This window comes from Salminus brasiliensis, chromosome 12 (assembly GCF_030463535.1).
Source record: "Salminus brasiliensis chromosome 12, fSalBra1.hap2, whole genome shotgun sequence".
Taxonomy (NCBI): Eukaryota; Metazoa; Chordata; class Actinopteri; order Characiformes; family Bryconidae; genus Salminus; species Salminus brasiliensis.
This window is the reverse complement of record NC_132889.1, coordinates 2,737,151-2,751,014: the sequence shown is the minus strand read 5'-3', so window position 1 is coordinate 2,751,014 and position 13,864 is coordinate 2,737,151. Positions and strand designations below refer to the sequence as shown.

At 40.4% G+C, this 13,864-nt stretch overlaps 1 protein-coding gene across 1 annotated transcript; it reads right to left on the bottom strand.

The window, feature by feature from the left end:
- Nucleotides 1-4,795: 4,795 nt before the first annotated feature.
- Nucleotides 4,796-13,754, bottom strand: faf2 (Fas associated factor family member 2). The gene is made up of 11 exons (XM_072693494.1): nt 13,648-13,754; nt 11,326-11,394; nt 11,083-11,217; nt 10,885-10,961; nt 10,647-10,785; nt 9,900-9,985; nt 9,705-9,796; nt 9,008-9,185; nt 8,339-8,510; nt 6,634-6,777; nt 4,796-5,699 (listed from the first exon to the last, which is right to left on the bottom strand). The coding sequence occupies exons 1-11, from the start codon at nt 13,708-13,710 to the stop codon at nt 5,517-5,519; spliced, it is 1,338 nt and encodes a 445-aa protein (XP_072549595.1). The 5' UTR covers nt 13,711-13,754; the 3' UTR covers nt 4,796-5,516.
- Nucleotides 13,755-13,864: the final 110 nt, after the last annotated feature.

Genomic DNA, 13,864 nt, shown 5'->3' with positions numbered 1-13,864 from the left:
GGCATATATTTTGAAAAAAGAAAAAAAAACTCTCAGGGCCTCTCAGTAACTGAAAAATAAAGGAAAACAGTCCGATTAAAATGGGATTGACGCCATTTGAAGGGGGTGTGTTTTTTGGGGGGATTTTCTTGGTTGTTTTCCTCAGGCCACGCATATTTTAAGTGTAATCAACTCAATTAATATTCCTTTTTAAACGGTAGTACTTTAATATTACTCCATCTAAAGACCGGCATGCAAGGGGGACATAAGAAGTGTAAAAAAAAAACAAAAAAAAAAACAAAACAGACGGACAAAAAAGTATTTAAAAAATTTAATATATGAATAAATAATAAAAAGCTGATTCATAGAAGCCGTATTAAGTGAAAATAGGCAAACGTCGTCACTGCAACCAATCATACGAGTGTTACTCCAACTTTTCAACATTTTCACTGTTTAACGTTTGATTTTTTGGGGGTTTCTTTTTTGTGTTCTCGTATTCTCGAACTACAGATAATTATTTCAAATTGGTTGTGATCCTGTCGAAGAGCGTGCAGCCGAGCACATTATCCTACCTAAACCACTTCCGAAATAAAATAAAAATACAAAAAAAAAAAAAAAAATACTATTAACAGTGTTTGCATGGACAAATATTTAAAAAATGGAAAAAAACCCTGTATTTTCAGTGAGATATTTAGACATGGGTGGGCGACTATTTTTAATTAATTGTGCACAAACAATATGCATGCGTGTCTAACCAGATCAGATCCCAGCTGGGTTTTTCTTTTTTTCTCGTTTTTACCATTTTTTGTTTATTTTTTGTTTATTATTTCTGTTTATTTTTTGTTTGTTTGTTTGTTTTTTTAAGCTCTAGTTGGCTTTGGGTTCCGGGGGATCGGGGACTTCCGGCTCAGCTGAAAACTGCCATGCATTGTACTGCACACATTTGTAACAGAACTGAATGACTACAAGATTTTATCGCGCTCCTCGTGCTCTCACAAATAAAGGAAAACAAACAAACAAAAACCTACTGAAAGGAACGACGGACGATCCTAGACGGTCCACCTCGGCTCGGCCCGGACGGGAGTAGATGGGGATGAAAGGCCGCTTTTGAGATGCCCCAACTCGTCGGCTCTTGACCACATTAGTGCTTCTGCTGTTGCCTCGGCGACTGCCTGGAAACTAGATAATTGAAAGCCATAATAGTGCAAAAGGTGCTAGATGTTCTATTTTAGGTATGTTGCTACGTTCACATAAGGGAATGCAATAGTTTGCTATGAATCATAATGTATTCCTCACAGCATGCAGTGCTAGTAGTGCCCCTACTGAACGGCGGTCAGTAACGGTGTTAACGGTGTCGACAGGGGTTCTGACTTTTTAAAAAGGAGAAAAAAAAACAAAACGACAAAAACGAGAAACAGGTTTTAACGTCAAGGCTACTGTTCACCGACATTGTCGACGTGTTTCCTCCTCGATGCGTACTATTCTTTTTACTTACTGCCCGGGTGATCAGATCAAGTGCATCTGCCTTAAATTTGTGTGTATTCAGAAAAGAAGAAAATAAAAAAATAAAAAGATTAAAAGCTTGCTCTCACCAAAACTGTTAAAAAGATGTACCTGCCATAGGGTCTTTTACCTTAACTTTAACTTTAACCAAGCACTATCTGACTATCTGTAAACGTTACGGTTTAAAAAATGTAAAAAATAAAAAAAATTATTAAAAAATAAAAACATTAATGAATTCAGTTGCCATATATAAAACACGAGCATTTTAGCTTGGGGGGAAAAAAACCCGATGGCTGTTTATAATGTACTCTTATTTAGATTTATAAGGAAATTTTCACAATAACCCAATTCCTCTGGACCCTCAGTGTTACCTGTACTGAAAAAATGAAAAAAACAAAAAACAGAACATGCATACAAAGAAAAATACATAAAAAAAGAAATAAAAATCTTGTAGTCTTTCTGTGATCCAATTAATAAATAATCTCACAGCTTGTGTGGTGCAAAAATTGTGTTCCAATAAGCAGCTAAAAAACAATTATTTAGGATTTGTGATTTGTTGATTGCTCCGTAGATGCCACTGATTGTTTACCAATGATTTCTTGCTGTGGGATAGTGGATTGTTTACTGTTCTAATAGCCCCCCTGGCTTCCAAGGGTCGCTGCCTGAACTCCAGACTACCCAGCCGCCAACTGGGCCAGGGGCATGTGTTCTGTGTTAGGAAGATTTTTCTTTTTGCTTTGGTACTTGCACATTTACAGTTACCTCATTTTTGCCATGTTTGTATTTGGAAGAAAAAAAAAGAAAAAAAAAACGACAAAAAACCAAACAACGTTCAAAAAATAAAAAAGCTAATATATATATTATATATAGGAAATGGTTCTTAATGCTATAATTTTTTCATTCCATTTGAATCATATTGTTTGTAGCATTTAACATATAACTAGGTATAGTGTATTATTATATACACACATCTGTATACTGATTGAAATTTTTAAGATTTGTACTTTTTTTAAATGAAAGTTGCTAGTTCTGCTTTACTGAGTAGTGCAATCATATTTTTTTCAATTGTTGTGGCTGATTTGAGAGGGTTGTTCACTAATAAATGTATGATGTATACCAATACTACGCTGACTTAAGTAATCACTGCTTTAAAAAATAGAAATCTTCCACAATCCAGTTATTCATAAGGATGCACCAATCCGATATTAGGATCGAATATCGGTCCCGATTCTTAAAAAAAAATTAGCTGGATCAGGTTGCAGATAATTAGTCTGATCCAAGGGACTGATCCATTTTTACGAAACCCGATTCTCACACTGTCGGTATTCTAGGCTTCATAGCGCAGGGTCAGAGGAATGTACAGATGGTATACACATATAGCAAACAGCAAGTGTGGCGCCCATGACCGGTCACCCCCTCTCAGCGAGTAATCCAGCTGGTCTTCATTATAAGTAGAACGGAAAAGGGAGGAGCTGCTAGCTCCTCTTTACTCTCATAGACTACAGAAGAATTTCAGAATAAAAGTCCTGAGCCCAGACAACTCTGTGCTGAGATCCAGCAGTTATTCATTTTAGTGACCAATAAACAGAAACCATTTGTTATAGTTTGTTTTACAAAGTTAGTAATGATTACATCAATCCTAACGCCTCAAGTCTCTCCCACATGGAAAAATATGATTTATTAATTCAACAATATCGGATCGATATCGGCCGACTTTTTACTAATTACATAAAGCTGCTTTGGAAAAAAAAAAGGGATTGATGAGACTCTAGTTATTTAGCGTTAAAATCGCCTCGTTTTGTCGGAGGATTTCTTGCACTATGCCTAGTTCAGTCAGCAGCCGCCGGGGATGTCCCGAACCGATTCAGTGGCTCGGGACAGGGCGCTGATCCAGGCATTTTTAATAGATCAGGTATCGGCTTTCTTTAAGATTCCGATCCACCTCTAATATATAGGTTTGCTGTAGTAGAGCGCCATCTGGCGTCCTTTAGGCAACTGCTGCAGTGATGAACTTACATTCACACTGAAGGCCTTTAGCAGAGGCTCTTTTCTAAAGCGTCTTACAGCCGAGCTTCACTGTTTTTACCCTTAGCTAGTTCGATCGGCTAGAATCCAGAAGATCCCGCTAAGATTAGACTCTACTGAGTACAGAAGTTAGTCAGGACGTCTCATTTGTTGGAAAGCTAGCCAGGCCGAGTTCATCTGTGGCATTATTTCAGTGAGCAAAACTAAACAGAGCTTTACTTGAACTGATACAAGCGGCGATGTTACCAGTTAAATGTCAAGACAGAAGCTAAAGTTGGTTCTAACTCTCCATTCCACCTTAAATAGTGCCGCAGTTACAGTGAGTGCATCTCAACAGCAGAGCCTAACTTATTTGGGAGAACTTCAGCTTAGCGTTAACTCAAAGCCTCGCTGTAAACGAGACGTAGCAACAGCAGACTCTTCACTCCTCACTCTTCCACAATATGTAGCTCTATCTTCTGCCACTTCTGTCTTTGCTGCCAAAAACACCCCCAGTTTAGTTGTAGCTGTGCAACGACATACCCATCCCATCATCTCCATTTAGGAAGACCTAACGTTCCTTCATCCTGAACTCACTCCTGATTAGAAACCAGACTGGACGCTACTTTCTTTGGTTCTAAACCGCCTCTGAATGGCTCATTTAGAACCAAGGAGGAGGCTAATGCTGATGCTAAAGCTAATGCACGCACACACACTAAGTGATCAGACTGCAGAGCTGTAAAGGAGCTGGGAGCTGAATGGTCAGGGAGGTCAGTCAGACTGGACTGTAAGATATTCAACACTATAGAGTTTAAAACATCGTTTAAAAAGTTGCTCCAATCAAAATAAATCTGATTAGAATCAGATTTTAGAAACTAAAATATGAATATTTATTAAAATAGTGATTTTACTGGGGTTTACTGTTGTGGATTAGCACAGCTTATCTAAATTGTGGAGCTGTAGTATTTCGGCTTGAAATATATCCTTGGAAATCGGACGACAGTCAGCAATAAGAGACTTGGATCGGATTAGGTAGGGGGGGGGTAAAAACACTTGATCAGGACATCCCCAGAAAACACCAATCCACCCGAAACCAGACCCCCTTCTTTTCCTGTGAAATAAAAAAAATATTTTAACCCGTACTTTGGCATAATAATTTTATTGTTTTTGTTTTTTTGTTGTTTTTTTTCACATACCTACAAAAATATTAAAACTGACATGGCTTTAAGGTCAGCGATGTCCGCAGCAAGCTGCAATGCAAAGGTTACCGAGAGCTGGAACTAGAGTGTTATCAAAGTCAAACCACACCGACATTTTAAAATGTTTAATTTAGAATTGGAAAATTACATCTTTACATGACCGGCCCAGTCAGATGGAAGATGGGCAAAATAGGCATTCATGAATTACCACAGGCACACTATGGGCAGACTTTACTACTATAGATACAGAGCCACATAGAAAAGATGTGGCCTTTCGTTGTTGCTTTTTTTGTTGCGTTATTTTTTTTATTTTATTGTTTTTAAATTTTTTTTCCCCTCCCAAATTGTTATGAGCTGCAGACATCCTGTCAGATACTTCAATCAACACTCATTTGGTCATCGTATGGCAGATACATTAGATGGTCGACTTTGATTTGCATTAAAAAAAAGAAAAAAAAAAGAAAAGTAAAACAAAAAAAAAAAAAAAAAAAAAATTTGTGGACTGAATTCAGGCTCGTCTTTAAATATCTAGGTCATATTTACAGGGCTGTTAACTTTGCGCTCAGCTTACAGAAAGTGTTACCTGTGGAGAGGGAAGGAGGGAGGGAGGGTACGGGGTTGGGAGAGTGGGTGGGTAAGCGGGTTGGTTGGTTGGGTAGGTCAAATCCTTATTTTAATTAAAGGAAATTTTAGTGATCCCTTGTACACAGTGGCTGTTTCACAGAACCGAAAAGAAAAACCGGGAGCTGGAGGGAGGGAGGGAGGGAGGGAGGTGGAAGGGAGGGTGGGGCGAGTAGAGTTGTATGCAAGGAGGAGGAGTTAAGCTAAATGTCAATCGTCTGTGAGGTCCTGCACGAAAAGCACCTCTGACCGGCTCAGGCCGGCCTCCTTCAGCGTGGGGGGGTTTGGCTGCTCCTCTGTGGGCAGGCAGGGCAGCACCCGGCGTGGGAAGTTCGTTACAATTTGGAATTTCTCTGGAGTCTCTTTCAAGGAAAACAGGAAGTCGTAGATTACCTAAAGGGGCACAAAATATATAAATACACTTTAGAAAATTTAGAATTTCACCGGTTTGCCCATTCTTCTTCATACAGGTTAACACAAGTGCAACGGAGCGGCCTGTAAAGGGTAAATCCAGCCTCAAGATCAGCACATTTACAGGGTTGATGATGAGTGCAGAGGCGAGACCTAGTGAGGAGTGGCTAGGGCAGAAATAAGCCAATCAGATGCTGTTCTGCTTCGGGCACCAAATAGGGTTGTCAACATTTAGAAGGTCGCCGCCCACTGCTACCTAACAGAGGGGGAACTCTCCTCTGTTTCAACATTAAGAGTTACAGATACAGCAGAGCAAATTTTTTTACCTCTAGGGGGAGCAACAGACAGCAAACGGTTGCGGTTGAAACTAAAACTCATATCTCCACAAAAAAAAAAAACATATCTTGACTTGGAAATCAATGTAATTTAATTTAATTCCAAGACATTTTTAAGCATTTCTATTGGTCCATTTCTCAGGAAATTTGAAAACATTTTTATGCCTAAAAGTGAAAAACTGTGACCACGGAGATACAAGGTTTGTGTGTTGTTTCTCAGCATAAAAATGGTTATCATTGGACAAATCACTTGATTTAACAAAATTCTACCAGGATGTCTATAAAATCGAACTTTCACTACTAACGTGATCAATAGTTTTCCAGTTGGGATTATTCTGGAAGTCAGAGAACTGACGGACCCTTTGTACCATAGATCTGCTGAGGGGGTTCCTTAGCTTTGTTGTCATGGCCCAAAAGACCCGGCCGCAGTTCCACCGAAGACTGGGCTTATTTTCAGCATCTCCTGAACTTGACCAGAATCAGTACAGCACTTTAAAGTGCACTTCTCAGGTACGAGAAGAAGTTGTCTGTAAACACACTTCTAAGTTAAGATGAATCTACCGGCTTCAGGAGGCCCTTACCGCCAGAGACTGAGAGAAGAGGAACCGTCGCTCTACACGCGTGTCGTTCGGCAGCTTGAACACTATTTTGACGCTGTCCGGGTCGTCCAGAGCCGGCTCCGGGGGAAGACACTCGGACTTCCGCTCCTTTTCCTCTTCAAGTGTCTGTGAACATGAGAACAGCAGACAGCCGTTATAAACAAAGCCAACAGGAATCACATCGCCATCAGTCATCACAGCAGCCACTGCCCCTTTAAAGCACGCCAAGGCTATGGTTCAGTCAAAACACAGAATTCTGTCTGTACTTCAGCCCGTGTTTACAGAAAACACTGAGTCATACAGGGTCTGAAACCGCATTAGCAAGACTATTAGAGATTGGTTTAAGGCGAGTGTGTGACGATTTGGGCATTATGAGATTTTACGTAGTGCTAACTGGTGGCTATCAGGCTTCAATTCCAGCACAAAAACACTGCGAAGATTGGGGGGCAGGTTCATATAAGCTGTGTGAAGAATCATAAATTCATAAAATTAGCCCTCATTCAACTGCAACGTCCCAAGAAAAGTGTTCAATGTGTTCTTGAGAAAAATCGTAGCAGAAAGTCGGTGTCAGATTTGTGACGTGTTTATGAAGTGCAGAACGGTTCGTGGCTCTGCTCTTATAATGATGGATCCCACTGACCTCACAAACTAAGCACATCCCAAATTATAAACACTGGTCAAAGTGTCAGAACGAGAATATAAGAATTATTATTCTTAAAAAAAAACAGTTGAACAGGAGAATGAGGCCCAATATTATTAAATGCAATTCTCAAATAAATAAATAATACAAAAAAATTAATAAATAATAAAATAAATATATATTCTCTTCAGAAAGTCTTATTATTTTCTTAAGATTTTGTTAGACACTAAATGTGATCTTTGTAACAGTCTTTTACATTTCACAGCCCATCATAAACGACAAGATTAAAATGTTCTCTTCTCAGTTAAATCCATGTAAAATGGAGAAAATCAGAAGCATCAAATAAATAAATATATATTTCTAAAGTGACAGTGAAAGAAACAGCCAGCAGGAGACAGAGAACTGTGGCATGACATCAGAAAGCCATATTCTTCCTCATGTAGAAACGAACAGTACTATAATAAAATAAAATCTCTTATCCTGTTAAATTAGACCGTGTTTGTAATTCAGCTTTTTAAACTGATCATTTAGAGACTGACCTTCTGAATTCCTTCTGAGTTAAGTGTGATAAACTCAGTGTTTATCGAGTTTATCGTAAGATTAAGAAAATAGTAAAAAAAAAAAAAAAGTGATTGTTTTTAGATTATTTCCTAAAAGTAAAGAAAATAAGAACATTCTTGAGATTTTTTAACAAAAATATAAGAAATTATCTTCAGTATGAAGTTAACAAAAAACCAAACCCACACACATCTAGGAGGAATTTCTTTTTTTTGTGAATCCGGCCACAGATCTTGGCTGATTAGGAGAAGGGGAATATTTAGGGTTGCAAAATTGAAATCAGCCAATCAGTCAAATGTAACATTTAATGGCGTAAGCAACACCAGTGCAGGTGCACTCTTGCTGTACCTGAATGCTACTGCTATAACTAAGGCCTTTATTAACCAAAGCCTAATAAATCTGCCATCAGCCAAAAAGATTCAACAGGTGGCCTCCTGAGTTTTGTAAGAGGCCGCGTGTGTCGTGGTTTGTGAGTGTGGAGCTGCTGACCCTGCGCCTCCTCTCCTCTGCCAGAACGCTCTGGCGGGCGGCCTCCTCCTCCTGCCGTCTCTGCTCCTGCTCCTCCTTCTTCCTCCGCTCCTTCTCCTGGTCCGCACGCAAGGAGGCCAGGTACGCCTCGTCCTGCTGCTGCCGCAGCACCTGTGTCTGGTTTCTCTCCTCCCTGACAGACATAGACACAAATGTCAAATCAAGAGCCTGTAGAGTTGTGCTGTACAGGATATTGGAGCTCGGATCACTCGATTAACCTTTAAGAAGGAACAGGAGGAAAGCGGTGATGCTCAGACAGGTCGTAAAGTGTTTGTGATCCTCCCAGGCCACCATAAACTTCCACTTTCATTATTACAAACTCAAGCATCTTTGTCAGGGGGCTAGACTGCAATGTTTGTGGTGGGCGAGGGCTTCGCAGAAATCCAGTAAGACAAAAGATTAACACCACATAAAACAGAAGACCCCCGGTGAGCAGCCAAAGGCAACAGTGGCAAGTCCCTCACCAGTCCCTCAGAGCTGCAGGGACAAACCCTTGAGCAAGGCCCCTCACCCTCTCCGCTCCCAGAGTGCCGGAGTTGGCTGCCCACCTCTCTGGGTGGGCGTTTACTCACTGCCCCTAGTTCATTAGGGTGTGTGTTACAGACCTGGTTACTTTGTGCCTCATCTCACCTCTCAAGCCGTTCAGACATCAGGTAGGTCTGATTGGCCTCCATGATGAAGGTGAGCTGGTTGATGAGATCCTCTGGCTGGATCAGACCCTCCAGCCGCCCCACAACTGTCATCTTGCGGTCCTTCAGCATGATCATGGCCAGGAAGGGGTAAGTGTTCTCCCGTAAGGCCTGGGACACTGCACACAACAGTATGGTGAGGTTTGGTCTATCACAGCTTTCAACAGATATGCCTTGCAGCCATAATGACAAATGAATAGGTTTCTCAGTCAGGATCTCTCTCTTTCTGATGGAAGTACAGATTGAGCAGAAGATCCAGTTTAGATTTAACTTAGAGATAAAAAAGTAACATTTAATAGAGTCTTAAATTAAAAAATGACCCAACCCACTCGTTAGTACTCTCTCCCCATCACATGTAACGCCCCTGACACTGGTAAGGAGGGTGAGGACTGACACATGCCTTGGGCAATCAGCCACCACCTGCCCCCACGCAACGTCACCGGGCAACCAACGGGTACCCAGCTCTGATTCCCGTGCCGGCCAGTTGGGAGAGAAAGCACTATCTTCCCACCCAGAGAGAGCAAGGCCAATTGTGCTCCCTTGGGCTCTGGCTGCTGATTACAGGCAGCATGACCCAGGTTCGAACCGGCGATTGTCAGGCCATAGTGAAACAGAACTGAACCAGACTGTGTGAGTACCTCTGTATCCCTCAGGCCTGCTTGTGGAACATGCCCAGAAGAGCATCCGTGTGTTGATGAAGGTGAGTACCTCTTCAGTACATAACGTGCTTCTGAGGGAGGAACGTGAAGGAAAATCAGGACATTAGGACAAACTGAAAGCGTGAGTGGACAAATCCACACGTTTAACCATTATGAAGACCATCTCCAACCTACCGGCAGAATTCATCAGTGTCCTGGTGGTCTTCGCCATGGAGGTAAACTAACAAGTAGCGAAGTTCTCGTTTGGCATCATTCAGAGCCTGCGGGAAGCACAGGGGAACAAAGGTGAAGAATTTTTTAATGTTATAAATAGTGGTGCACTGATTCTGATACCATATCGGCAATAGAGAGCACAGATACCATGAAGCTACTTTATTTTATTAATATTATTATTTATTTACATAAATCTTTTTTGGTTTGCATCTTTTTTCCTGAAACTAAATGTTTAAATAATCAGTAAAAGCCTGTCATTACCATTAAACAGACATTTAATAAAATTTTGTTTTTTGGATCTGAAACCAAAAGCTGAGTTTAGCAGCTTAGTAGTTTAGAGGCTCTGAAATGTGAATTTAAACACCAGTTAAAAGACGTTTGGTAAAGCTTAGTCAGATTATGCTTCCCTACCTGCATGTGTTTCTGCATTGTGGAATTTTAAATTTTCTCATAGCTTGAAACTTTTTAAATGTGCAGTTAGTCAACCAGTAAACGCTGCTCTTTCAAGCATATTAGATAAAATATATAAACAAGCACAACCTATAAAAAGTGGAATGTTATTAATATCAGGATTTATAGCTGTCTATCGGGTGTTTAAGTCAGGGCTGGTGTGGGTTTCTGTTCTCTGTATCGGCACATGCTTGAAAGTCTGGTATCTTTATCGGAAAGGAAAAAGTTGTAGTTCGGAACGACGATGTGTAAACAAACCTGACTATATGTTCCCTGGTAGAAAACAGGATGTGATCGCCCATATTTCTCTTCAAAACTATGAATAAAGGACACCACGTCTCCAACAGGATCTGTGACACGACCCCGAGGATCTGGCCTAATGAATCTCAGGGCAAACCTGAACAGAAGGACAAGACGTTGATCAGATCATTTAACAAACATTACACATACGGTGCACTCTGAATCAAACAAGGTGGTGGTAGCAGAAATGGGTCACCTGAATATGTCCAGAAGTGTGTAATACGTAAACCTGAATGGGAGCATTATCAAATAGTAACTCCAACCTAATAATCCCTAAAAAAAATAATAAAAAAGAGAAAGAAAAGAAGAAGGTAAGGAATAAAGGAGAGCGTAAACACATTTGCCAACATTAACAAACCAAAACGTCAGTATCAGAGGCAAGCGAGGCACTTACTCTGGGCTGTGGCCTTGAGACAATATAGCTATACACTCTGTGGTCTGCTGTGTTGACCTGTAAGGGTCTGGCGGGTGGCGGGTTAAAGACACTCGGAACTCCCTCCTGCTCATTTAGTCTGTCTTGTACGGCGGCCTGCAAGACAATGAGATTCTCCATTACAACAATGCATTTCAAGCTGCCAAAAGGTCACTCCAAGCATCTCTGTGAAAGGAGTCATTGATCTCCCTCATCCGCGCTCACCTCAATGTTCCAATTGTGCTGTTCTAATGTGCGGCGACATTGGTCCATTGACTCCAGTCCTGTCAGGTCCTTTGAGGGCAAAAAGAAGGATTTTTAATATTTATTATTAATTATACATCAAGGACAGACCACACCTATAGATTTTTAGCTCTGAATCAGTTAAGGAGTTTCCCTGCTGTTCTCTTCGGTGAAGACCTGCTCGTTTCAGACCCATTTAACGGGATACGAGGAGTAGGGATGTATTACAGATTTATAACGTCATAAAGAAAAATATTATATTTACACAAAAACCACACAGAAACTCAATTTTTGTTATATTTCTCAGCTTGACTTTTTGTATTTGTAATTTACTGGAAATTGTCATCGTCGGAAGGTCATGCTAAACAGACCGATAGAAAAACTATGAAACAACTTTTTACTTTGATTTGAACTGAATGTTAGTAAGATTTTTCTTTCTTGTGTAAAGCTGCTGTTTTGGAGATATGAGAATTTCGCCTGAGAGAAACAATATATAGCTTTACATACAAAATCAACTCTTATTACACCTCAATACTGTGCTGAGTAACATGTGCTGTGAAATTGCATTCAGGTATAGCAATATTTCTGACATATCATCCAGCCCCACACTACTACTACTACTACTATTACTTCTACTATCAGTTTAACTATTATTACTACTACTACTATAACTGTTCTTACTATTATTACTACTACTATAACTATTATTACTATTACTATTATTACTACTACTACTATTATTACTATTACTATTATTACTACTACTACTATTATTACTACTATTACTATAACTATTATTACTACTACTACTATTACTATTATTACTACTACTATAACTATTATTACTACTACTACTATAACTATTATTACTACTACTACTATAACTATTATTACTACTACTACTATTACTATTATTACTACTACTACTATAACTACTATAACTATTATTACTACTACTACTATTACTATTATTACTACTACTACTATAACTACTATAACTATTATTACTACTACTACTATAACTACTACTACTATTATTACTACTATTACTATTACTATTATTACTACTACTATAACTATTATTACTACTACTACTACTACTATAACTATTATTACTATTACTATAACTATTATTACTACTACTATTATTACTACTACTATAACTATTATTACTACTACTACTATTATTACTACTATTACTATTATTACTACTATTACTATAACTATTATTACTACTACTATAACTATTATTACTACTACTATTACTATAACTATTATTACTACTACTATTACTATAACTATTATTACTACTACTATTATTACTACTACTATTACTATTATTACTACTACTACTATTATTACTACTATAACTATTATTACTACTACTACTATAACTATTATTACTACTATTAGTTAAACTTATTACTACAACTATTTTTATTACTATTAATATAACTATTATTACTACTATTAGTTTAATTATTACTATAACTATAACTATTATTACTATTAATATAACTATTATTACTCATACTATTATTATTACTACTATAACTATTATTACTATTATTCCTATTATTATAATTATTATTATTATAATTACTGCTCCTATAACGGTCACTGGAACCAGCCCTGCTCTCAGTGGTGTTTCGGGGCGGGTTGAGGCGGTGGGGTTGAGGCGGTGGGGTTGAGGCGGTGGGGTTGAACGAGCTGAGGCGGTTTAATATCCCGGGGCTGTTCACAGGAGCTCAGTCTGATTAATACTGAAAGCAGGCGGACAGCGAGCCTAACCCCGTATCTCCTGAGCTCCTAACTACCTCTCAACCCTTCAGATCCAGCGAGCAGATTACAGCCGGGAGTCCTGCGGTCCTGTAGCGGAGGACGAGGGGCTGCTGAATGCTGAGTAACCAGCTAGCGACTTCAGCCAACAAAGCTGATGGTGACTGACAGCGGCGGCGGCTAAAGGAGCGGCCGGCCGGCCAGCCGGCCAACCCCCGCGCCCCCCAGAGCTGCCCCCGACCCGCCGCTGCCCCGCCGCTGCCCCCCTGCCGGGTAGATGTGATAAACGCCGAGGCGAAGCAGCTTAGCTAGCACTAGCACTAGCACTAGCACTAGCACTAGCCAGCTAGCTAGCTAACTAGCCACGGCGGCTAGCTTTAGCCTAGCTGGAGACAACATCGCCCTCCGTCAGATAGACCGCGGGGACGCGGGGCTCAGCAGCGACCGTAAACACGCACAGCGAGCAGCGCACGCGTCCTCCGGTATGTCAGCACTGATTACACGCAAAAGCGAAGGCGTCTGTACCTGAAACTGGAGGAGTTTCTCAGTCTGAGCCTGAGATAATTCCTGCTCCTCTGGCGCCGCCATCTTCCCTCGCCAGTCCCCCCGCCGCGACGTACTGACGTATAAATGCGACGTGATGACGTGGCGGCGCGCGGGTCCCGCTCGTGTCCCGCTCGTGTCTGACGTCGTTAGGAGTGCACCCGACCCGCGCTGGCCCGGGCTCCCGTTTAAAGGGCGT

What these genes read in the sequence shown, in the direction of transcription:
- faf2 (XM_072693494.1), bottom strand. Translation starts at nt 13,710, where the DNA reads ATGGCGGCGCCAGAGGAGCAGGAATTATCTCAGGCTCAGACTGAGAAA. An exon ending in GACACTGATGAATTCTGCCG is followed by an intron (nt 9,797 to 9,899) that starts GTAGGTTGGAGA and finishes TTCCTCCCTCAG; the next exon opens with AAGCACGTTATGTACTGAAG. An exon ending in ATGTCTGAACGGCTTGAGAG is followed by an intron (nt 8,511 to 9,007) that starts GTGAGATGAGGC and finishes TATGTCTGTCAG; the next exon opens with GGAGGAGAGAAACCAGACAC.